At 42.5% G+C, this 24,469-nt stretch overlaps 2 protein-coding genes across 2 annotated transcripts; one reads left to right on the top strand and one right to left on the bottom strand.

Annotated features, from left to right (window-relative positions):
• The first annotated feature begins 688 nt into the window (after window positions 1-688).
• LOC137789500 (cAMP-dependent protein kinase type I-alpha regulatory subunit) lies at window positions 689-8,388 on the top strand. Its single transcript, XM_068583161.1, has 11 exons — window positions 689-845; window positions 2,442-2,657; window positions 3,601-3,771; window positions 3,883-3,974; window positions 4,086-4,147; window positions 4,236-4,282; window positions 4,384-4,542; window positions 4,671-4,731; window positions 4,972-5,093; window positions 5,677-5,758; window positions 5,891-8,388. Exons 2-11 carry the CDS (start codon window positions 2,484-2,486, stop codon window positions 6,061-6,063), a joined length of 1,143 nt encoding a protein of 380 aa, XP_068439262.1. The 5' UTR covers window positions 689-845; window positions 2,442-2,483; the 3' UTR covers window positions 6,064-8,388.
• Window positions 8,389-9,490: 1,102 nt separating this feature from the next.
• On the bottom strand, window positions 9,491-17,643 carry fam20a (FAM20A golgi associated secretory pathway pseudokinase). The gene is made up of 11 exons (XM_068583104.1): window positions 17,109-17,643; window positions 15,222-15,415; window positions 15,013-15,063; window positions 13,586-13,664; window positions 13,209-13,301; window positions 11,722-11,837; window positions 11,384-11,564; window positions 10,742-10,851; window positions 10,562-10,643; window positions 10,418-10,477; window positions 9,491-10,260 (listed from the first exon to the last, which is right to left on the bottom strand). Exons 1-11 carry the CDS (start codon window positions 17,477-17,479, stop codon window positions 9,990-9,992), a joined length of 1,608 nt encoding a protein of 535 aa, XP_068439205.1. The 5' UTR covers window positions 17,480-17,643; the 3' UTR covers window positions 9,491-9,989.
• Between the last annotated feature and the right edge of the window lie 6,826 nt (window positions 17,644-24,469).

The following is a 24,469-nucleotide window of genomic DNA, read 5'->3' as shown; positions in this document are numbered from 1 at the left end:
TAGTTGGTTTTGACTTGCCTTTACGTACATGTATGTATTCATACGTTTATGTTTGCATAGCTTACTCAAATACAGGTGTTACATAGTTTCCCTGAATTGTTATATTTATTAGGCCACATACAATAGATCATAATGTAGCGTATTTTTATTAATATTTTTTATTAATTATGCCAATTGTCAGTGGTGGAAAGTAAAGTGCATGCATTGTTTTACTTTCCTTTAATTCACGTAAGTGCTTCCATTATATGTTACTTTACTACATGTCAAAGAGACATAATTTTTAATCCATGATCAGTTTATCAAATATAATGCTTTATTAGAGATTAAACTACCCAATGCAAATCATTTTAATTAGCTGCATTTTGACCAGCCACGATATTAGAATACTGCTATTAATATTACAATGTATTATTATGCTATAATTATGACAGGGGGTCATATTTCTGTTTTATTAAATTGCAAATCAAAAGAAGTCCGTGCAAACTGCAGTGAACCAGAAGGTCTGAATAAAGACAACACTGAGAGATTTCTGTTATCAGGCTAATTTTTAATCAGATCTAAATCGATTTTTTTTCTCTTCTTCTCAATTCTAAACTATTTCCTTGACGTCACTGTTCCGTGTGGTTCCCTTTAAGGTTGCCAGGGGTTACGGGCTCACATGTCAGAACGAGGAGAATTGACGTCAGTGACGGCTGTTGATTGGCTCTCAGCCGTATCCGGTGGGGCAACGGTCCAGGGCTCGGGAAAAAAATCGAAGCGAGGAGGATCTGGTAACGGTACGCTTTGAGAAATATCATCCATCCCGAGTCGCTATCGAAGGGCTCGGCAAGAATTTACAGTTGCTTGTGAGTATTTGATGTTCTAGTTCGTCTATCATATGACCTCTGCATAGGTGAAATTTGTTTCCTCCGTCTCTCGTTTGTTTATGATAGAACTCAAGATGGCGTCATTGGAGGAGAGCTTTGCCTTTGCACCGAGCTAGCCAGCTAGGCATCAAACTAGACACACTCTTTCACACAACGTCGGCTAAAGACGGGTTACTCAAACGTATAAAACATAACGCATTCACACATTTGGTGTTTACTGGTTAATATAATTTAGGGCAGGTAGCTTTTCGGAGTCCGTTGGTTTGCTGTGAGTTCCTCGGCTGCAGCCGTCAGCCTCGTGAAGCCTTCCTGACCTAGACGGTGTTAGAGACGGGGCATTTCCTTCATACTGTTTCTAAAAGGGGACACTATTCACTACATTTGTAAACCATTAGATGCGTTATCATCATCCATCCTCCCTCATAGCCCTTTGTCACTTTTTTTAGCAAGGTCATTTGTGCATCACAGTGTTTTCTCTAATTTAATTGACAGCCAGCTTCTGAGTCGACAGCAAAGGTTATGCTGCAGCTCAGTAACTAAATCAGAAAATGTACATGTTAGTCACTTCCTGCAATATTTAAACAGAAATGTACTGATAATACATGGCAGAAAATCCCTGTTTTTGAGTCTGTAGTCTTAATTACAGACTCAAAAACACTTAATTGATTCTACCTGGTAGGAAAACGGAATAATGTGTCACTTTAGTTCTAGGTTTAGATTAAACCAATCCTTCCAAGTTTGAACTGTGAGTAGTTAGTTGCATAAAGATTGTGTCTGCCTCATCTTTGATAACATGGCCAGTAATCTCCACCGAGCCTAGTCAGATTAGAAATGATCCGAAGCCTATTATACTAATGCACATGCATGATACTTTTGAAGGACAGGATCGATCGGTCTGTTTGTTCACTCATTTACTCATAAAAAAAAAGAAGAAGCACATGTTGGTTACATGAGGCCTTGCTGTTTTCGACAACAGGGCTTGATCAAGCTCAGAGCTATCTGAAGAAGCCTATATCAGGCTGATCACATGATCTGGGATCTGTCGGGCTATTTTGCTCAGTGGCAGCATTGTGTCCTGAGATGTTATATCTCCAAGCAAGTGCACTGGCTTTCATGATTTGATCTGTTTCACAGCAGATTGATTGTCTGGCCTTCATTTTACAATTTGCCAAAACATTAGGCCTGATGTATGATGTCTTTAATAGAGGGCTTCTTTCAGGCTGGTGGAAAAAGTGAAGTTGTTTTGAGTAAATAAACTTAGTCCCAGTTTGTTGTTTGTAGTCAGATTTGTGTGATCACATGACCCGTTTTCACTGCTGACACTAAGACACACTCAGTCTCCTTAGTACCAGAACAACACCCCATCTCTCTGTGCCTTCACACTCTGGTTCTATTTTTCTCACATTCTTACATTTTCTGTCCGTCCATTTCTCATCACGACACACAAACACCCCTACTCAGTGCTGCTCTCTGGTAATTCTGTGACTCCACAGTGTGCAGAGATAATCTGAAACTATGCCCCCTCACCCCCTCTCTTCCCACCCTCTCCCTCCCGTTACTGACCACTCGCTCCAGTAAAAAGGTTATAGGTCACAGAGCAGGGTTGTGGTTGTCGTCATGGCATCTGGAAGTACGAGCAGCGAGGAGGAGCGGAGCCTGAGGGAGTGTGAGCAGTACGTGCAAAAACACAACATTCAACAGCTGCTGAAGGACTGCATTGTCCAGCTGTGCACCTCCAGGCCGGACAGGCCCATGGCCTTCCTCAGGGAGTACTTCGAGAGGCTGGAGAAGGTTTGTGTCTCTGCTTTTTGGTGGTCCTTATTGGTCAGTGGGCAGAAGGCAGATCATTATATACTCTCATGTTACACCCAGACAGTGTTTCATAAGTCAGCTGATAATTGCTATCATTAACTGTAAGTACACTTGGTCAGGCTATATTCCCTTTTCATATCTTCGGCAAAAAACAACAACACATGACACGGTGGATGTCAAAGATGAAGCAATTTCTCATTTAGCCCGAAGCACTTCTCTGTGGCGCAACAAGAAGTCCCATAATAATGTTTTGCTTCTATAACTTTTTAACACTTTATTAAATTAGGTTTAGACATACTGCCAACATAATTATTTACATTCCACATTACCACACTAACATGAATTGTTTGCAAAAGAGAAATACAGCTTGTATGATATCTACCACCAGGAAGATGCACTCATAACTAGATACTATCTAACGAGCTTACTCATTGTAAGAGATATTTTAGAATTCTTTGTGTCTTTTATAGCTTATTATTCTTTTTTAAATTACTAGATTCATTCAGATGCTCACCTGACCATAACATTTAAAACATCATGGAGAATATTTTAAGCTATACCAAAACATAGAACATGTTGGCAAGACATAGTTTTCCTGCATACTCTAACAGTGTATGTCTGTATGTATGTGTATATATTTATTTATTTATTTATTTGTAGTCTCTGAAATGACTTGCCGGGCGGTCTGACAGTTACAAAAACACATGATTTCAGGAGGAACTTCCAACATCATTTTTAGTTGTGCTTTAAATTAAACACTTGACTTGACATGGTTTTCATTGAAAAATAGTCTTGTATTTGCCTGTACATGGTGCTTTATGTTGCACTTTATTGCACAAAAAGTGCCTTTATGAATGTCCGATGACTTAACTTAGAGGGACGGCAGTCACTTAAGACCTCCAACCCCTTCTCTCTCCTCCAGGAGGAGGCCAAGCAGATCCAGAACCAGCAGAAGGCCAGCAGCTCCCGTTCAGACTCGCGTGATGAGGAGGTGTCTCCACCAATGAACCCCGTGGTAAAGGGTCGCCGGCGGAGAGGAGCCTTCAGCGCAGAGGTCTACACAGAGGAGGATGCCGCCTCTTATGTCAGAAAGGTAGACATGCGAGCAGCGACAAGGGTGTTGCAACACTTAGATCTACATCATCAATCTGCCGCTATCAGTATGATGTGAAGTTGTGTGACATCTTTGTGTGGTTTTTCTAAGGTCATTCCAAAAGACTACAAGACGATGGCAGCCTTGGCTAAAGCCATTGAAAAGAACGTGCTCTTCTCACACCTGGATGATAATGAGAGGAGGTACCTGTTGTTGTTAGTTTAAAAAAAAACATCAAAAATCTTTATTGATAAAGTTTCGTTAATTGCGTAACTGTGTTCAGCTGATCATCTCACACATCTGCTCCTTTGCAGTGACATATTTGATGCAATGTTTCCAGTCACCTACATCGCTGGTGAAACGGTTATTTTGCAGGGTAGGACGACATCTTTTCAGTGATTTCCGTTGATCCAAATCCTGGCATGTCCTCGTGTGATGCTCACGGTGTTGTTCTCTGCCCCTAGGTGACGAAGGTGACAATTTCTATGTTATTGACCAAGGGGAGATGGATGTGAGTATCTGATCCTCATCATAATTTGCAAGAAAATGTTTGTTTTTTTTAAATCAAGTTTACATTGTAACACCTTGGTCTCTCCCCCACTAATGTGACAGGTGTATGTGAACAATGAATGGGTGACCAGCATTGGGGAGGGAGGCAGCTTCGGAGAGCTGGCCCTGATATACGGCACCCCGAGGGCGGCCACAGTTAGAGCCAAGACCAATGTCAAGCTGTGGGGCATCGACAGAGACAGCTACAGGAGAATACTTATGGTAAGAAGACATGTTTTAATATGTGCATCTGTAGTGTACAGAGATACTACTGTTTATTAAGCTTGGTTGGGAAATGTTTGTCATTAGTCACAACACACTTGCACTAACACAAATATCTTTCTCTTCAGGGAAGCACTTTGAGAAAGAGGAAGATGTATGAGGAATTCCTCAGGAAAGTGTCCATTTTAGGTGAGTTCATTCTTTAAAAATCGTCCTCCTCCAACAATTTAGAAATAGAAGAAGCGTAGCATGCAACTTGTTTTTGTTTCTGAGATTAAAATAACCTGAAAGAGTTTGCTAAAAATATCTTGCATGAAAAAAAATAACAAAACGGGTTCAGTCATTTAAAAGAGTTCTTTTTATTTATTTTTCCAGGGTTGTCTGTCATGTCAGCTGATTTCTTTCTTCTGTGTTCTCCTTCTCTCTTAGAGTCTCTTGACAAATGGGAGCGTCTGACAGTCGCTGATGCCTTGGAGCCAGTCCAGTTTGAGGATGGACAGAAGATTGTTGTTCAGGGAGAACCAGGAGATGAATTCTTCATCATCTTAGAGGTATGTTTATGATAAATAACTTTCCCTCACGCACACACGTCTTTTATACATGATGCGTGTGTCACAGCACCTTGATTTTACCTTTGAACTCTGGAGTGTAATCAGTTCTATAATTGGCTGTTGTTACATCAAATAGTTGATTTCATATTTTCAGCTCTTTAAACTAGTAAAATGTATTTGTTATTCAGCGTGATGTAAAACTCCCCTTTAACACGTATTTGATCTTTGTACTGAAACGATTAGTCGGTAACTTGATGAGTCGATCAAAAGAAAATTAATTTGTCACAATTTTGGTCATCTAAATAATAAAAATAAACAATATGACTAAATACTGGCTATGAATAATTTACCAAGATTCGCAATTCATTCATGATTTTGATGATTTAAAAAAAAAAGAGACATCGCTGAGACAATAATGAATTAAATCATCATAATAATCAGTAGTTTCTGCCCCACTAAGTATTACATGTATTCTTTATTAATGGTATTAAATAGTCTGACAAAAGTGACCATGTAACTAAAGATTAACAAGATGAAGCTTCATGACCAAACTGGTGTGTGTTTGTGTGTGTGGGGATCTCAGGGTTCTGCAGCAGTGTTGCAGCGTCGCTCAGAGAACGAGGAGTTTGTGGAGGTGGGGAGATTAGGACCCTCTGACTACTTTGGTAAGAACTCATCACCATTTTATATATTTCATGTAATTACTTAATAGAAGTTTGTGGCGCATAGAAACAACACAGCAGTTGGTGAAGGATTTATGGTTTTTAAAAATGTTAAACCGTGTGTGTGTTCTCCAGGTGAGATCGCTCTGCTGATGAACCGTCCCCGCGCTGCCACCGTGGTCGCCCGCGGCCCCTTGAAGTGCGTGAAGCTCGACCGGCCTCGCTTCGAGCGCGTCCTGGGTCCCTGTTCGGACATTCTCAAACGTAACATCCAACAGTATAACAGCTTCGTCTCGCTGTCTGTCTGAAGGGGCGTCGCGCTCCCGCCCCCACCCTCCCTCCACCATCTCCCTCCTTTCTCCTTTTCGACCCAGGGTCCACAATGCAATTTGCTTTTTTTGTCACTTTCTTCTTCTTTCCGTTGGCTTTTCTCCCTTTTTTTTTTTTGTTGTTTCACACACAAAGATAATTTAGTTGTTACACCCGTCACACTGAGGTGACTTCAGCCATTCACCAGCGCTTGTACCAGCCGCTGTACGCTACCTTGTAGGCACAGTTACATCACACGTTACCTATGTTATATATGCTGGTTACGCTTTCTTTTTAGACTCAAACGCAAAGCAGGATTGTTAGAAGATCTGAAAGACATTAGGTTCTCAGACTGATGAGACAGGACAATCAAACTTTACATGGCGCTTTTGGTGAATTTGTTGCAGATGTATGTTGAGGATTAAAGAAAAAAAGAGGACTTCTTCTTCCCTGTTAAAGAGTTTTCTTTTTGACACCGGTTAGCCTGACTAGATCAGAAGCTAGAAACTGTAAAAAGCAGGAAGAATATGATCACAAACAATTTTATCAGGCATTTTTAAGGTTTTAGCTATATGATGGTTGTTCTCCTCTTGTTGTTGTTTAGTTACCTTTTGATTGGCACGATGAGACAGTGACGAGTCTGTTTTGCTTAGTTGGAAAGAGCTTGTACAACTTAAGGTTGCTATTTTTTTGTGCAGCTACCAGGCTAGTGCCAAATGTTTATTATTGTCACAACGCAAAGATGCATAGAAAAAATGGAAATGCAATTTGGAGCTCCAAACAGCAAGAGTTATTACCCATAGTGTCCTCATAATCTGTAGAAAGACCATATAATAACTGCCTTGTCTACTCTGAGGGGAAAATAAGGGAAAAAAGAAAGGAAAAAAACAAAAGTATTAAGTGTATTTCAGTATTTAATTATTTTGAGTATATACCAAATAACTTGGTCACTCTTCTGCTATGGTTTGTAATCAAAATGTTATCATAGTATAGTTAAATCGTTCATAGTTATATTATCATCAATGACTAAATGATAAACTTATGGTTTGGAGTGATGGTAAGCTTAAAAAAATGTTTAACTGTCTTTTGTAAACACTTATTTTTCCATAAATTCTATTTTAGGTGTCCAGTGCCACAAAGTAAATAAATGCTCCTTCTTGTCAACTGACAAAAACAGTATGTAATCGTATTGTGTAACACGTCATGGGTTCAAACTTTTTAAAAATAGATCAAATGGGTAATTCCAGGTTTATTGAAGTGAAGTCTTGAAAAAAAAAAACAAGAAGGTTTATGGATTTCAGGACACCTGAAGTATTTATGTATTAAAGCATCACAGGTGAGCTGACGGGCAGAGTGAGCAGATATTTATTTAAAAGTAGTGTCATTGCTTATTGCCTGTTGAAAAGGTGGCTGTCTTTTCATCAGAGTAGCTTGTGATCTGTTCTCTATGCTTACTTGGCATGATGTTTTAGGCATCCAGTGATCCGGTATGAATGGAAGCGTGTATTTAGAAGAAGAAAGAAAGAAAAAAAAGAAAAAAAACTGCAGTCCTGCGCAGAAGCAGGAACTTTGTCAAATATTTGGTTTGTTTCTCCCTAGCTTAACTGCTTCATGACTATTTAGATGGCATATAATGTTTAAATCTGTTTTTCTTTTGTGTGTGTGTGTTTTTCTTTTTTTTAAAGATCTTTACCAAATCACAAAATGTTGACTTCTGGATTATAGGCTCAACTCTTCATTCCTGCCTCACTTGTCTGTTACCAGAAATGACATAGAACCAGTCGTGTTTCTGTTTCGTCTCATTCGGAGCACTGGGATGCGCTTGGCATTGAGATGTTTGTTTGTACGTCCAAAAAGATTTGATTTTGGTGCCGATTTGAAGGTTAGCCAGGCTAGTGGGAAGACATGAGTAAAATGTATGTTTCTTTACAGTTAAATTGATCATCTTCATCTGATCCTTATCCTGATCCACAGGAAATGACTCCGTTAGGGGCGTGGGTTTGACTGACCTTTATCGAAATATTGTTTTCGTGTAAATAGCAGCATCATTGGTTTTATTTTCAAATGTTTAGCCACACTGCAATTGTCCCGGTTTGCCTTAGCTTACCTAACCTGGGCTTACGGTAGTCGTCAGTCACTCCCGCTAGCCCGACCTTCAGTGAGTTTGTTAGGTCTGCAGCGCAGAGAGCTGCAGGCGATCAGAGGACCATTCTTTTTCTATTCTACCCTGTATTCAGTTTGACCTCCTGTATGTGCAAAGATGTTTATCCTTTTGGTATAGATTGTTCCAGATGGCAGTTTAAGCAATAAAAAAGTAAAAATGATTTATCTCTGTGTCTTCCACCTTTGTGTTGCACCTTTGTGTTACAAACTGGTTCCAGTTTGGTTCAGTCATGCCCTCCCACTACTGTAACTGGCTTTTTATTCCACCAGTTCAAGACAAGATCACTATTATTGGGTTTTGGTGGCTCAGAAAACTGATGTATTCTGACTTTTGGCCACCAGGGGGAAACATGTTGCTGCAGAAAAACCTTGCACCAAATCCTCAGACTGTATATAAATAGTCCTGTATAATTTACCTTATGAACACATTTTAAAAGTGAATCTGTCCTCCATTTCTCTTACGAACGATATATTTATAAATATGCTATGTTCGCTTAATAATAGTCTATATCACAACATTTCTCTTTTAAGCAAATTGTTATGACTTTAGACATTTTAGGTATATTTGCCATGTAGTGATATTTTTCAAATAATGAGCAGAATTTCTAAGTTATTAACAAATGTACTAGCTTACATTTGTCACATTAAAAAGGATGATATTAGTATTTGGAGTTGGAAAAAATCAGTCCGTTCCTTCATTTCCTGATCTGTGATCCTTCATTTTTAACATTTGATTTGAATTCCCGTTGCTACGTCTGAGTGAAGATATGTTGTGGTATGAAGGTATTTACCTGCGGCACGGAGCACATTCTGTGATCTCACTGCTTATCAGCCTCCCTGCCTGCCCCGTCAGGCTGATGTCTGACTTTCACTCGGCATCACAAAGACCTCTTAAAAATAGTTGTGGTTGTTCGTCTTAATTTACATCAGTAAACCTGGAACTTATCAGGACTGTTGGATAAGAACAAAGAAAACAATGAAGGCCAAAGCTCCAACACATTCACAGTTGGCTCAGTTCAGAATTATGACGCTGGTATGATATCATGCATACCTCTCTGTTGCTTCAGGTTAGCCTCTCATCTGTCTCAGCCTGTTCTAGCTGACAGCTATGTGTTAAATCTCTTTAAACACTAATGAGACAGAAAGATTACGAGTCTGGAACACGAGGCGGAGGGAACTAAATAAACTGCACTCTTCTCACACAAATACATCAGCACATACCTCTAACACTGCTGTTACTTACAGGTGATCATTTATGTCCAAAATCATTTTATTTTATAATTATTACATCACACGGACACACACATCTTCATTTCAGTGGTCACAATATTCACCAGCAGTCATTCATCCAGTGCATGGCAGCTCTGTGAACATGAACTGCATTGCTGATTTGGATGTGTATCACAGTGAGCGAGCGCCTTTAGCTTCAGGTATCAAAGAAAGCTCCTGTCGTTAAACCTGTACACTTATACAGCTTTTGGGCTTTTGAAATTGATCTTTATTCAAATGTATCAACTCCAAACCTAGCTGATGTTGTAGTTGGACATGAAAAGTGAGAGCTCTGTCATAAAGCGCACCCTTGGGGGAATTTATGACCCTGAGAGAAGGAAACTAAAAGATAGGGCTCCCTCTGTGATAGGAATCTGAGGCCTGCAGTGTTTAAAGTCCTGAACCGCCACAGTGAGATTCCTCCCTCCTCTGAAGATTTCACAGCGTTTTCCATTCATGGCTTGTTCCTGAGCGACAACCCTTTCCTCCTGTGCTACCTGACCTTTTCCGTGTCTGTGGCGGTCTGAGGCCTCGCTGCGGATCGGACAAAGTCCTTGGCGATCACCTCGTCCTCGCCCAGCCTCCGGACGCAGCGCTGGACCGTCCTCAGGACCTTCTGTAACCTGCGGTCCAGCGCTAAGAGGTGGGGCTCTGTCAGGATGGGCCGTAAAGGGTCTCCCTCCAGGGACTCCCTCATCACATCGCTGAGTCTCGTCTCTGGTCGGGCCAGAAGTCGAAGCCGCATCAGTGTGGAGCTCTTTATCCTGAGGAGGAGAGAAGAGAGATCCAGTTTCCTCCCAACACTTCCAGACACTACACGTCCCATATTCACTGTCACATCTTACGGATAAACTGCTCGTAATTGCAAAAGTGAATCCACCAAACAAGCTGGTTCCACTGCCCAGTATACGTGATACTCACATGCAGCACTGAGCTAACGGAGCCAGGATGGACATCTCATCTTGAGAGTGCTTCCCAAACCTGAGCATAAGATGTGGTAAGGAAGTCAACCCATGACTGTTACGTTCACAATCATTACATTTTCTCTGACTTTTTTTGTCTTACCCTCTGGCGTTGTCCAAGTGGAGGAGGAACCCTTCGTCCCCAAATTTAGTAAAAATCTCATAGTGGTGCCGGTCCATGTTGCCTGTAACGTAGGGACGGCAACTTTATAGAGGGATTGTTTCTGACGGTAGAAGTCTTGGGGCTTATGTGAATAATAGGTGCGGAAGTGGTATAAAGTACTTGTGAGGAAGTCAAAGATGGACATGTCGATGATGTTGAGGAGCCTGTTGCCTGAGTTATAGGGATACATCTGCTTTATGGTGTCACAGTAGAAGGGGTTCACTTCCCACCTTTGAACAAAAAGACATAAATGACATCATCAAAAGGGCCAGATGTTCAAGACAAGTTGAGAAGACACTTTTCTAAAATAAACCCGCAGTTCATTTTGATTTCTTCACATTGTTATGATGGTGATACTGATGAAACCTGCTCAGCAGACCTGGAACAAAACAGGAAGAGGCTGCTGTTGATCTGATGTAAACTGACTTCTCAGGTTACAAAAGCAGTGGATGGTGGAGCAAAAACAGAAAGAGTCAAATTAAACAAAGCACTAATTGAAAAAGCGGTTGACCAAAGATACAAACATTCAATGTGCACCAACAGGACATCTGATCTTTTATTTTATTTTAAAAATACTCAAATTTCCTATGTGACTAGAGTCCACCAAATGTCTCCACCACAGTTTGATTCTGGTCTTGATACCTTTTATCCAAACCATCCGGGAAACACATTTTCAACAACATCCCTGCGACGTGTATTCATATTATTTGAGGTAAAATGAAAATAAAACGTTATTTCTCTTGCGTGAAATCGAGGCCTTACTCTTCTCGCCCCGTGAAGGTGTAGGAGCGTATCCAGGGGTTGGGGATGGAGATGCGAGGAGCGATGCTGAGGCCGGGCAGGTAGGCCGACAGGGATCCCTCCAGCAGGTCGGGTCCCCCGCACACTGCGTATTCAGTCTTACAAACGTACAGGCACTTGGCGAAGAAACACGTGTTGTTTGCTGTTGAGAAGCATCGTGAAATGGCAAATGGAGTTACACGCTGTTCGGTCGGCTCTGCCAATCCCTCCAACTGAAGAACATCCAACCAGAAACCAAATAACTTACAGACAGACTTAGGTCATGAACTGGCAAAGACGTCCTGCTGTTTTTCTTTTACCTGGCGAGGTGAAGAAGACAGCTCGTAGGTCTTCGTTGTGGGTGACTTGGAGGACTTCTCCCATAATGTTCACCAGCCTGCCGGCCACCGGCGGGACCCTCCGGAAGTCAAGGATCCTGAAAAAGTGAGTTGATGAGATTCATGAGGTTTCTTGTGTGAGGAAAAGTTTACAGTTCACACAGTTCACGCTGACATACATTGAATGTAAATGCAATGTGAACCCTGTCAAGATGATGCCAGCGTTATCTCTGTCTCCTCGCCTCATTTCACAGGTTCATTTTCACTGATTCTTATCAATGAATATCCTCCCGACAGTCTCCACGCCGTGTGATTTCGCTGGCTGTGTTCATACACACTACCAAGAGCTTATACCTCCCCGAGGGCCGTATTGCTGTCATGTCTCGCAAACAGTAATCAAACAACAATCAAACAACAATCAATGTGTGAAGCTGAATGGCGGTTTGGGCGGCGTTCCCCAGCTGCTGATTGCTATAGCGAGGATGATAAGGCTTGGCAGCCAGCGCAGACACAGCAGAGAGAGACAACACGCTGCACACACATTAAATTAAAACTAGGAGAGTGCAGAGAAATGATCTGTCTGTTTTGGGTTTGATGACAGTAACGTACATTTGAAAGACTAATAGATACTCAGGATGGGAGCAGATAGGCCGTGGAATAATAATTATAGTGATTGTTTGAGTTGTTGACGTGGCACCGCTGCTGTTTACTGTCTCTGAAGTGATGACTTATCATTGTGTGTGGCTTCTTAATGATACTGTCTAGCTCAGATGTCTGTTTCAGAGTGAACTACCTCACCTCAGCTAATGTGCAATTTTACAACGTGTGTGTGTGGGTGTGTGTGTGTGTGTGTGTGTGTGTGTGTGTTCTGCTGTTTGCCTGCGGTTATTACTGATCAGCTAGTTTGGAAATCCAGGGCTGGGCAAACATGTTGCAATCTTTGCTTAGTGAGGGTGATTTAATCGCACCATGAGACGTTTGGTTTAAATTTATAATTATTTGTTGAAATATATTTAGGATTTTTTTTTTAAATGGTTGCATGTTGTTTATGTTCATCAGTGAAAGCTACAACAATAATTGCTGATTCAGCTTTGTACGTGTTTCTCAGCCGGTCCTCATTTTAAATACAGGCATGTTACACGGCTGTTCAAAAATGATTTAACTGCACTGGAAGCTATAAATAATGTACTTGCTTCTTCATATTTGCATCACGTATTGTCCCTTTAAAATAAAGGACCCGGTGAAAAACATTTGTTGCACTTCAGTCTGCACCAGCGCCATAACTGGGGCCAATAAAATGACAGATGTTCAACAAAAACTCAAATTACCCCCGAGCACCACAGGCACCACTGCCGCATAAATTCTCTGAGCGACCACGTTACGAAACACAGTGTGTCGCAAAGATGGCTGTAAAACAGGACAAACAATTAAGCGGTGATGAGCATTCTGAGAGGAGAGCAGCGGCGTACCTGTCCAGGTGAAAGGCAGCGATCTCGGCGTTGTGCCTCTGGAAATCAACAAAGTAGAAGAAGTCTTCTGGAGTCTCCTCGTGCCTCTGCTGCCTGACACACACACACACACACACACACCACACACACACACACACACACACACACACACACACACACACAGTCAAGACGTACACGGTGATCAAGCTGCCTGTTAGTATATAATCAGCATGACAAATACTATCATCTTAGCAGAAACCAGATGATTCAGCCGGACCTACAGGGGCACTCCTCCTCCTCATCCTCCTCCTCTTCCTCCTCACCTTTCTGGACATAAAATCCATTGGTGGTGTTTAATAAAGAGTAGGGACGAGATCAAACGTGGGTTCAGTCCTCACCTCATGGGTTTGAACATTGCTTTAGCAAAGTTTTGCATCTTCAGAGACAGTTTCAGGTGATGTCCGCTGGGCTTCACAACTAGAGCAGAGACAGAGAGACACATTATAACAAGATGTAGAAACCTAAATGATAGCTTCATAAAATCAGCATCAGGCAACTGAGTCGGTGTCTAGTCGAGTTCGGGGGGAAATATGAATACAGCATATTATGAAACCTTTTGGTAACGAGTGCTTGTTGAGTCACCTTCAGTCTGCCTGTCCGGCTGACAGACCCCTTTAGCTGCAATACAAATGTTTGTCATGAAATTTGATCTTATTGGATAAAACAGATGTTGACAAACTGCATATTTGCAGTAGCGGAAAAGGTAATGAAACGCAACACATGTTATTGTATTATAAAACAATACTTATTCATCACAATAAGACCATGTTGAGGGGCCTCTGGTGAGTCCCACCTCTAGTATTTGATTTTTGTCCTTTCTACGTGTGGATCTGACAGTACTCTGTGATAAAGTAATCGTGGTTTGGCCACACAGCTTGCAATCTGCTCTCTCTCCCTCTGTCTGGTTGTATGTGATGTCAGAGCAGTAGGGCAGAGTAACCACACTGTCGAAGTCCAGGGTATTATTAGTTAACCATCATGTAAGGTTTACAATCACTACTTTTCTTCTGGAATCGAATCAAACAGAACCAAACTGGCATAAACATCCCTCCTGGTCCACCAGCACTCTGGCTCGGGCTTTGGTAAATTGAAATGATGAGAAAGTCTTCTGAGGTTACGTTTAGACAGACGGGACGGATTGTTTTGTTGCAATTCTTCTTGGCAGTGAATAACGTTTGTGTGGTCAGCCACGTAACTGTGCTGGTCGGGCACAGACAGTACAGAAAGCATGATATATATAAATATGTGGAAGTCTGAAAAAACTGAAAAATGTGCGCTCTTTTGTACATGCTCTGGATCCAAAAAGAAATCTGCATCATTACTCTACTTTTTTTGCTAAAATAACATAAATTCAAAGTGACTTTTTCAATTATCCACTTATACATTTGCAGCTTTGGCTCGCTCAGACCTTGGAGATGACAGCGTAGGTGGCTTCTGGTGTGTAGGTTGAAGCCTGCAAACGTTGGCTTCCCTCAGAGCGCGGAGACATCAAACATTTACTGTAATTAAGAGCGCTGCCTTTGAACGCACGCCTGCTTTTTTGCCCCAGAGCAAAAGTGTCTTACAACGACAGACAGACAACTCTGGATTTCGACGCCAAACGGAAAACAGAATCTTCGCTATCACAAAGGACGCAGTGTGTTTGTGTCCGATGGTACCGCCAAGCTCCGCGAGAAACATAAAGAGAGAAACAAAGGAGCTAGTCACAGATCTAAAACAAAGGATATCAAAACCCAAACAGACAGAAAAGTCTAATTGACCGTACCTTTGGTACAATCACAGGCTCCTTTTAGGGCCTTCTCATCTTGAGTGTAATCTGGAAGAGATACAGGTTTGTTAGCTCATAAATTAGCATTACAGTGTCATATGTAGCCTTTCACTATATGGCACAAAACATAAACTACAACCAAATGTTGTCAATCCCAAATCATTTTACACTGACATGTGTTTTGAATCTAACTATCCATCCATCACCTGCGCTGATGACGGTCATGCTCTGCATGTCCTTTAGAAGTCGTGGGATGGCGGGGTCTTCGCGGGAGTACAGAGCATAGCGGTTTATTCCCAGGTGGAACTTCAGCCAGCTGGCGCCGGGGTCAAAGGTCACCTCATGTTCAGTCAAAGTGACGTTGGAAATAGCCGCTGCCTCAATGTAGTGTTTCATATGTCTGAGGAGTAAGAAGCCACAAAGAGGTTCACTGTAGGGGGTGAATAAAGTAACACATTCGATATGGACATGTGTTATCGTACGCTTTTGTGCTGCAGAGTTGTTGTGAATGCCTTGTTACATAAACAACAAACCAGCTGACTGAAAGAGACCAGGGCTTCTTGCTAAACCTGGATTGCCAAGCTTTAAATACAAGAATTTACTGCTTGGGAATCACTTCTTACAACATTCTTTAAAAGCAGTGGTTTATTTTGGAAAGACCACAGATTTGCAACGGTGCTTGGTGCCAGAAATCCATGGCAAAGTGCATTCAACAGGTTTTTTCAGCAGCAGCTCTTACAAGAATGTATTTAAAATGAAAGAGGATACAAGCAACTACACAGGGTTGCAGGCGTTTGTTGAATTTATTATACACGCTCTGTTTTATAACTTGTTTTATTTGCCCTTCTCCTCCTGTAGCCCAATTTTGTGTTTAAATATAGACATTTCATTAGTTGTCTTATGGGCTCTCTATTGTTTTTAACAGTACCACGAGCATTTGGAATTTCCACAGCCTCCTCTCCTCTCTGCTATACTTAAATCCTGAGCAACAATAATCTGAGACCAAAAACACTCTCACCCCCAAAGTCTGCGGTGAGAGTGGCACCACATTGCCAGAGCTGACCACACTGAGTGGGACGGTCATCTCCAAACCCAAACAAACTCCACCGCGGGTTGCATGAAGTGCAGAGATAATGCAGCACAGATCTATAAGTTAGAGTCAATAGTCACCCAGCAAGCTGAAGTGAAAGATCCAGATAATCAGGACAATGGACAAGTGCAGACCAGACAGTGCAGACACACAAAACAGAGGAAGTTAAGAATGTTGTAGTTTCAAAACACATTTGCACGGGTTGAGCAGGACATTCCCTTTCTCGCTATGATAATAAAAGCTGTCATCACTGTTCATTTGAGAAGACTAAAAGCTCTCTGAGGTGTGTTTGTTGCAGTGTTGAGATTTTGTTGCAAGATTTTGCAAGTCTCCAACAAGCCTTTGGGCTATCCATTGTTTTGGTGCACATTTATAAAAAAAAAATAAAAAAAAACAGCAGCGAGAGGAGATCCATTGCTCGTATTTCTTCTTATTTTCCAGCATGAGAGCCCAAAATCTGTATCTCTCTGAGTGAGTGCACTGCGCCGGGATAGACAGCTTCACAAGCCAAGACGGCTCCAGCTCCCACAGATTAAAATGGGCTTTAGCAGTTTTAAATCCTTGTTTACCTTAAAGAGAGCATTCCAGACGCCAGCTCTCAGGGTGACATGTTTGTGAGTGTTTCCTGCCACTAGCCCACTCGACATTGGACTTTTATGACGCACAGAATTGTCACATCCTGATGTCTGTCTGTGGGTGTACATCTGTTATCATGAACAAACGCACAAGTGTGTTTATGTGCACGGATATGTGTTTGTGCGTGTCTGCAAGTGGGTTTGGCCGTGATGTCGGTGACCCTGCCCCGTGACCACAGTCAAGCCCCATCGAGTCCTTTACACAATGAGATCTGTCAGCCAAAATTAACCTGCTCCTCCTGTCGTGGAGCAACACAAGCCATGTTCAGATCTTTGTCAGCCATTGTAAAATCAATGCACTGTGGACAAAGTAAGCAATGTCCAAATGTGTTTTTTTTTTAATCAAGAAAATGACACCTGAAACTGACCTTTCCCAGTGTGACACCTTCTTCCTGTAGTACTCCATCAGCTGCTCCGCCTGCAGCAGCCTCTCCTCCGGTCCCAGCACCGGAGTCTGGATGTTGTACAGAGGGTGAGCATACAGCCTGCTCAGCTTTGAGCCCCCATCAGTGGGTTCAGATGCGATGCCATCCAGAGGCGGCGCAGAAGTCCAGTTGTAGAGCCGCGGGGTGGCGAGACCCCCGTGCTTGGGAAGGGTGAGGTTGATGGGACCACATGGACAAAAGTGCCCTGATCCTTGCCCCACGCTGCGCAGCTTTGGCAGGAGGATAAAGTAGAGGTCAGCGGAGAAGATGGCTGTGAGGGTCGCGGCCAAGAAGATACGGTCCCTCCTCATCATTTGAACAGAGTTAAAAATGTAGAAAGAGAAAGCTAAAGAGCGCTGCTCCAGAGAGTGCAAGGCATCACTTGTAGTCTCCCACACAGTCAGCCAGGCAGAGGTTGGTCCAAGTCTGTCTCTTTCTCTTTTCTATCTGTGTGTTTCAGTCTGTTCCTTCTAGCCTCACTTCTTCTCCTCCTCCTCTTCCCCCTCCTCCTCTTCCTCCTCTTCCTCCTCCTCCTCCTCCTCTTCCTCCTTCTCCTCCTCCTCCTGCTCCCTTGGCAGCGACTGAAGAAAGAGCCGAGCCGAGAGCGAGCTTGTGTTTGCAGCAGCCACTGACAGTTTGGCTGCTTCCAGGGACCTGCTGCTCTTGGGACGAGAGAGCGAGCGTGTGTGTGTGTGTGTGTGTGTGTGTGTGTGTGTGTTTGTGTGTGTGTGTGTTTGCGTGTGTTTGTGTGTGTGCAGGTATACACAAACGTCAAGTGACAGGCTCGGAGATTGAGAGTGAGCGGGTTTAGAAAACACACGCAGTGTAAAGCAGAAGTCCTTGGGAGCAGGAAGGGGTGGAGACTGTGAACCTCCTCTTGTCACAGCAGATCTGAACGAAACCACGTCCAGCTGGCGAATCCACTCTGATGCAATGTGTGTGTGTGTGTGTGTGTGTGTGTGTGTGTACAGCTGCAGGTCTAAGTCCAGTTTTCATTCACGCATGTTTGTTTTTGTGTGTGTGTGGTGTGTGTGGTGTGTGTGTGTGTGTGTGTGTGTGTGTGTGTGTGTGTGTGGTGTGTGTGTGTGTGTGTGTGTGTGTGTGTGTGTGTGTGTGCGTGTGTGTGTACAGCTGCAGGTCCAAGTCCAGTTTTCATTCACGCATGTTTGTTTGTGTGTGTGTGTGGTGTGTGTGTGTGTGTGTGTGTGTGTGTGTGTGTGTGTGTGTGTGTGTGTGTGTCTGTGTGTGTGTGTGTGTGTGTGTGTGTGTGTGTGTGTGTGTGTGTGTGTGAGTTAGCTGCCTCCCTCTCCAATGTGCTGGCAGGGGGATTGTGAGTGTGCGTGTGTATATTTAAAGGTGTAAAAGTGTGTGTGGAGTGTGTGTGAAGTCTGTTTGAGCGTGTGACATCCCAGGAAGGCGTGCAGCCACGGTTCCCTTCCTTCTGTCATCTCCACCGCGCCTCCTCATTAATAGAGTCCTCTTTCACTCCATCAAATCTTCTCTCCCCCTCCCATCATGTCATCCCTGCTTCAGACATTCATCCTCTTTGCTCCTCTGCCATCTTACCTCTCTCTCTCTCCTTCTCTTTTCCTTTTCTCCTCTCTCCTCTCTTCTTCTCTTGCTTTTTTCGCCACAGACGTCCAGCCTGTTTTGCTCTGGGCAAAGATTCCCTGCTGTACTTTCCTTCCTGCTGCCGTTCCCACACATGAATCCTTCGCTTTTCTTCCGAGTCACGCTGGTCTACGGAGGAGATGCACATTCAGAAAAGGCAGTGCTGGAACACAACACAATTTCTTGCACAACTCCACATGAGGAAACATGCAGGGTGAAATAACTGCCCGTTCACAGGCCACTTTTTCATTACTCTCTCCCTTTCTGATTCCTGTGAAAACATACAGTGTATGAATTACGATGGCTGTTTTTTGCCCATTACGGCTCTAAAAGCCCTAAGCAGCTTTATACTAAAGCAATGACGCTCTCACAGGGCATTTCCCTGCCTGCATCTGCACTGTTACTGTGGTATTTTGGAACATCTGTCGTCTGTTTGGGTGTGTGTGTGTGTGTGTGTGTGTGTGTGTGTCAAAGTCTGCATGAGTGTCTGGGAGTTGCTCCCCAGGGTATTCGACCCTCTCTGAAGAGAGAACGGACCGACAGAAATCTTTGCTGATGTTGTAAATTAGAGAAAAGAATCTTTAACCTGCCATTTAGCTGGATTGTAAAAGAGCTTCTGTTTTGCCTCAAAACACACACACACACACAAGCACGCACGCACGCACGTGCACACACACACACACACACACACACACACACACACACACACACACACACACACACATACCGCTGCCTTTTTCAAAGAGCACAGCTACAAGACAGAAAGAGACATTTTTGTTGTTGTTTTGACCCAAATGCATGATGTAAAGAATATCTGTTTGTAGACCAGCAGAATTTTTCACAACTAAATGAGCTTTCCAGTTTAAGTTTCTGTCAACATGGTCCCTCGTAGATGTATTTTTTACTGACTTTACGGCAAAAAAGCCGACAACTAAACAACAAACTGAGAAATATTTATGAATATGTTGTTTTCCTTTTCATTCTTGGTTAAGATGAATACTTGAGCATAAATGCCAATCTATGTAACTGTTGTCTTCCAGCACACAGAAGACATTTCTGAAAACACATTTCAGTAATGCTATGTTGTCTTATTGATGCCTAGGGGGCAAAAGTGCAGTCTGGTTGACTTGCCCTGTTTGTCCCGGCTGTGTCTGTTTGTGTTTGTCCCAGAGAAACAAACTAGAGAAAGGGCTCTGCGCTCGATTCCTCCCCCGCTAAAACGTGCTTAAAATAACCCGTTTTTTTTTTTTTCAGGATGAGCAAGCATGCTATTACAAAGAAGTTGCAAAATTGAATATGGAAAGAAAGCAAAAATAGGACATTGAGTCCTGCGTCACCAATTTGTGCAATTCAGCAGACCTTTATGTATTCATGTGCAGAGTTGGGTTGAGATAAATGGGTGTGATGGCTCAGATGTCTGAATGACTCAAACGATATTAGGACATTTTGCACAACTGATAAAAGAAACACAACAATAAGGATATTGTGAAGCTGCATAGCCAAAACCTTTAAAGCAGTAGTTCATCGTTTTGTTAAATAGCCTTAGCTTAGCTTCACTCAGCTTGAAGACTGGAAACAGAGAAACGTTAATGGCTTCGAAACTCCAGGAAGTGACTCAAGAAATAGCACAGAGCACTAAGGATGAAGCTAACAGGTACAGCCAGTTAGCTCACAGTTAACATGATAGCTTAGCTGGAAGCAGGAGGTAATACACCGTAACATGTAATTCTTACACTTCAGTTTTTGTGAGGATTAAACAAATAAGTAATACTGCGAAAATAGCTTTTAGAAATGTAGCCAGGCTAGCTACATGTCCCCCCATTTCCAGGCTAAGTAAAGCTAACTGACTGCTGACTGCATCTCATATTTTGCCTAAAACATGAGGGTGAATTCAATCTTCTCATCACGCTCGCAGCGTGTAATGTCAGAAGCATTCCTTTAAAGACGAGATAAGAGATGGACCACCCGTCAGGAAATGTGAGCAGTTTGGCATGACTAAAAACCAATACGAAAAAAGCTATAAATGCAATGCGGTGCTGTCTGTTTGGAAGGGGAAATAGTGCCGGCACAGTAATTAATATGACATATGTAATTCAATATGCAGTTCCAACATGACTTTATGATAAACAGGAAGGCAGAAAAACAGCATTCATGTCTGGATCTTTGTTTCTGAGTAGGTGAGGAGCTCACTTCTCCTTCCAGATGAGCCGAGGCTTTTGCTGTAAGTCAAACTTTGATACCACACTCGGGGGATTGTCGGTAAATCCTCCGTGTGGGTATCTCCTGGAAAAATAATATGAATAAAAAGAGGCAAATGAAGAACTTTTTAGCTTAAGGTTCGGGGACTATTTTCATGAAGATGGAGCAGTGTTTACGGAGCAGCATCATGGAGGCATTTCTAAAATTCTTCACCAAACATCTGAAGCAGTCAGATGAATGGATTGGAGGTCTTTTCAACTTCTTGTCTCACCTCGCAGCGGTCAGTCCACAAGAATTGGCTGCTACAGCAATGCACAGGCCACACACACACACACACACACACACACACACACACACACACACACACACACACACACACACACACACACACACACACACACACACACACACACACACACACACACACGGTGTGGCAGCACAAGACATAATATAAAGGCACAAACTCACAGTGAGGAGAAGTAAACAGAGAGATGATGAAGGAACTCAACAGATGGAGGGATCAGGAGAAAGAAAAGGAGTTAAGATAAAACTAGAAAGAAAGGAAGAAACTAGAATAAATCACAGGAATGAATCAGGGGGTTTCCTGTCAGATTTGTTTAAAATAGAATTGCAATGTTCCACAATTACTTTTTTTTTCATCCCACTTTTATTATCCCTTTCCAACAATTTTGTTTTTCTGGACAACTTCGGTCTGAGCGTGGGGCTCTGCAGCCACAGCCCGAACGAAAGGAAGTGGAACTGCGCCCTCACATTCCTCCAGAATTGATAGAGCCGTTTATAGTTTAGGTTGGTGAACAGTATTTTTATGCTTGGATGTATTGGATGTCTTCAAACCGATATTATTATTTAGATAATGCTTTGAAAATAAGACAATTTCTATAAGTAATTACAGTAGCAAAGACCACAGCAGTTTGGAAATGAAAGACAGATTACGTACATTTTGGAAAACCGCAGCCACTTCAATAGGCGCTGAAATGGAAACGCTAAATATAGCTTCATAGTAGAAAGATCCTGCTCGATGTATGCTTGAAGTTTGCTAACATTAGCCACACTCTCTCGCTGCTGTTCTGTTCAGACTAAGTCAGAATGTATAGCAGCAAATGAGTGAATTGATTTGATTGTGTTTTCATTGTTTAGAAGTTAAACTTATAACTTGTCAGAAGATGAACGTGTAATTCCCTTTTTCACAAGGTACATACTGTTATTTTAAGTGTCATGCTGGTATTACATGTTATTGGGAAGATGACGTCTGGTGTCTTCGTTGTTTGCAGAGCAACTTCACAGTGAAGACGAGACAACAATAACGTAGTCTGATACTTAATTAGTTTATTTGCACTTTCTTTTTCTTTCTTTTTTGGAACAACAGAGAATTGCAGTAAGAAAGGTAGATGAATCACTTGTTAACACAGTCACTGTGATACCAACAGAACGTAACAATCAGGTATTCATAAAGCGGGCAGGAGGAGAGAAGGGAACGGATCCAGTAATCAGTGTGGAAGTCACCTGCAGAGTCTGATGGGGCGAAAACAATCAACAGTGTTTGTTGCGGCCAATGTCACCAAACAGATGTCTCCACTCGTGACATGAAGCGTCCTCACACAGATACTGCCACACGCAGATGACGGTCGTGTGGATGGATGTGCATGCATGGCGGGACGGAAAGAAGACAACTGAAGTGAGAATGACTTGTTTGCACTCATCAGCTGCTGATTGTGTGTTCGCGGGTTACCATGTGGTGCTGAGGTCGATTGTGGTCGTTCTCTGCTGCGCCGGTGGGTGAAGCTGAAGTGAATGACAGGAGACAACATTAGTTTATATGAGCTTGTACATAACAGAGTCTGTCTGGGTGCGGCTGCTGAGAAAGCACAGCTAATTGCTTATTTTGGTAAGTTCTGAGTAATGGGCAGACAGAGAAAGGAAAGTATAGGAAATATCTTTTACACACACACTCACAAACTGTGAGTATTTCTCAACTTAATTTTTTGTTTTTTTAAACAATCTGCCTTGCGTCTCAGCAGCAGAACGTTGCCCAAATGTTACCGATCTAAGCTCCAGACTTCAGAGGAGGAGAGTGTGAAGAATGCTTTGACTCTTCTCTTCATATTGTGGTAAGATTGTACATGATTTAATCATGGTATCAGGTTGAATTGGCCACCCGGACCTGTACGTTTTTTCAGCCGCAGCAGCAGATACACCCGAACCCTTGTGTGGAGGGACTCTAATGAAAGTGGTAATTATGTCAACGCACATCTCCAGTGGAGATGGCCTGGTTCAGGGAGAGGGCATCTGTGTGTGTGTGTGTGTGTGTGTGTGTGTGTGTAGCACTTCAAAACACCTGTTTGTGCTAAATAACTACCTTCAGAACAGCTTTCCTCCTGTGAAGTTTGACCCCTGCTGGTGAGGTCAGGTACATTGCTTTTGATCCTGCTGAGCTCCTTCTCGTCACTTTCGGTCATCGTCTTCGTATCTTCTTTCACTGTCTTTAGTGTCTTCCTATGGATGTCAGAACCAAAAGATATTGCTCTTTGCTGGCGGGAACTGACTTGTTCAAACACAAAGCTGTTTACTTTAGACAGGTTTCCCAATTTGGTTCATGTCACTGAACTAGACGGGATCAGTGATCTCTGCTGAAATGATATTTTGTTTTTGGACTGTCTTTGGGTAAATTAAAACTGACAGATTATAATATCAACATTTGGAAATTTACACGGATTAAAGGAGCCCTTAACACACAAACTAGAGTACAATATTTACTGCTTGGCTTAAATCTGGACAATGCATAGCCATAAAATGACAAATGTGAGAGGCTCTGTTGGGCTGTACTTCCATGTACATCACACCCGATCTGTCTACGTTCCAGTACAACATGTCATGAAAACTTCTCGCCGTTTTCTCGGGCCAGCTTTCCCTTGTTAGCAATACCAGTTGGAAACAACACATTGCTCATTACTGCATGTATGACCACGACTCATTTAATGAGACACAAGTCAGACAGAACTAATAATCAGAATGTTACTACAGCTTTTTTTTTTTTTTTTTTACTGTTGATGAGCAGCCATCTTGGAATTTGGGGTTGGGGTTTGAGGGGGTTTGTGTGACTTTCAGACGTGGTTCCTATTGAAATTTCCGACTGAAAAATAAGAAATCCAGACTTCCCAGTTCAAATGGAAAACAGCATTATGCACAGCCCTTTGAGACGAATGCTGATGTCAGAATGCTAACATGCTCACAATGCCAAAAATGCTTATGTTACGTAACATTTTCTAATTAACGCTAAACACAGAGAGGAGCTGAGGCTGATGGGGATGCTATTAGCTTTCAAAGTATTTGGTGGACATGGCCATCCGGGAGCTACGGCTCTGCACGGCTAAAACAGTCTGAACTACACGACACTAATGCAAGCGCTTCAGCAGATACATTGCTCATTGTGGATGATCGACCAATCAGAAGTCACAGAGGCAGAGAGCGTTGAT

The sequence above is a fragment of the Clinocottus analis genome, unplaced genomic scaffold, assembly GCF_023055335.1.
Source record: "Clinocottus analis isolate CAN_PGR_092001 unplaced genomic scaffold, fCliAna1.0.p SCAF_19, whole genome shotgun sequence".
In the NCBI taxonomy this organism is placed as follows: domain Eukaryota; kingdom Metazoa; phylum Chordata; class Actinopteri; order Perciformes; family Cottidae; genus Clinocottus; species Clinocottus analis.
This window is presented reverse-complemented; position numbering and strand designations above follow the sequence as displayed.

What these genes read in the sequence shown, in the direction of transcription:
- fam20a (XM_068583104.1), bottom strand. Translation starts at nt 17,479, where the DNA reads ATGATGAGGAGGGACCGTATCTTCTTGGCCGCGACCCTCACAGCCATC. An exon ending in AAGGTGTCACACTGGGAAAG is followed by an intron (nt 15,416 to 17,108) that starts GTCAGTTTCAGG and finishes CTTACTCCTCAG; the next exon opens with ACATATGAAACACTACATTG. An exon ending in GCTGCCTTTCACCTGGACAG is followed by an intron (nt 11,838 to 13,208) that starts GTACGCCGCTGC and finishes TCACTTTTTCAG; the next exon opens with GATCCTTGACTTCCGGAGGG.
- LOC137789500 (XM_068583161.1), top strand. Translation starts at nt 2,484, where the DNA reads ATGGCATCTGGAAGTACGAGCAGCGAGGAGGAGCGGAGCCTGAGGGAG. An exon ending in TGAAACGGTTATTTTGCAGG is followed by an intron (nt 4,148 to 4,235) that starts GTAGGACGACAT and finishes CTCTGCCCCTAG; the next exon opens with GTGACGAAGGTGACAATTTC. An exon ending in AATTCTTCATCATCTTAGAG is followed by an intron (nt 5,094 to 5,676) that starts GTATGTTTATGA and finishes TGGGGATCTCAG; the next exon opens with GGTTCTGCAGCAGTGTTGCA.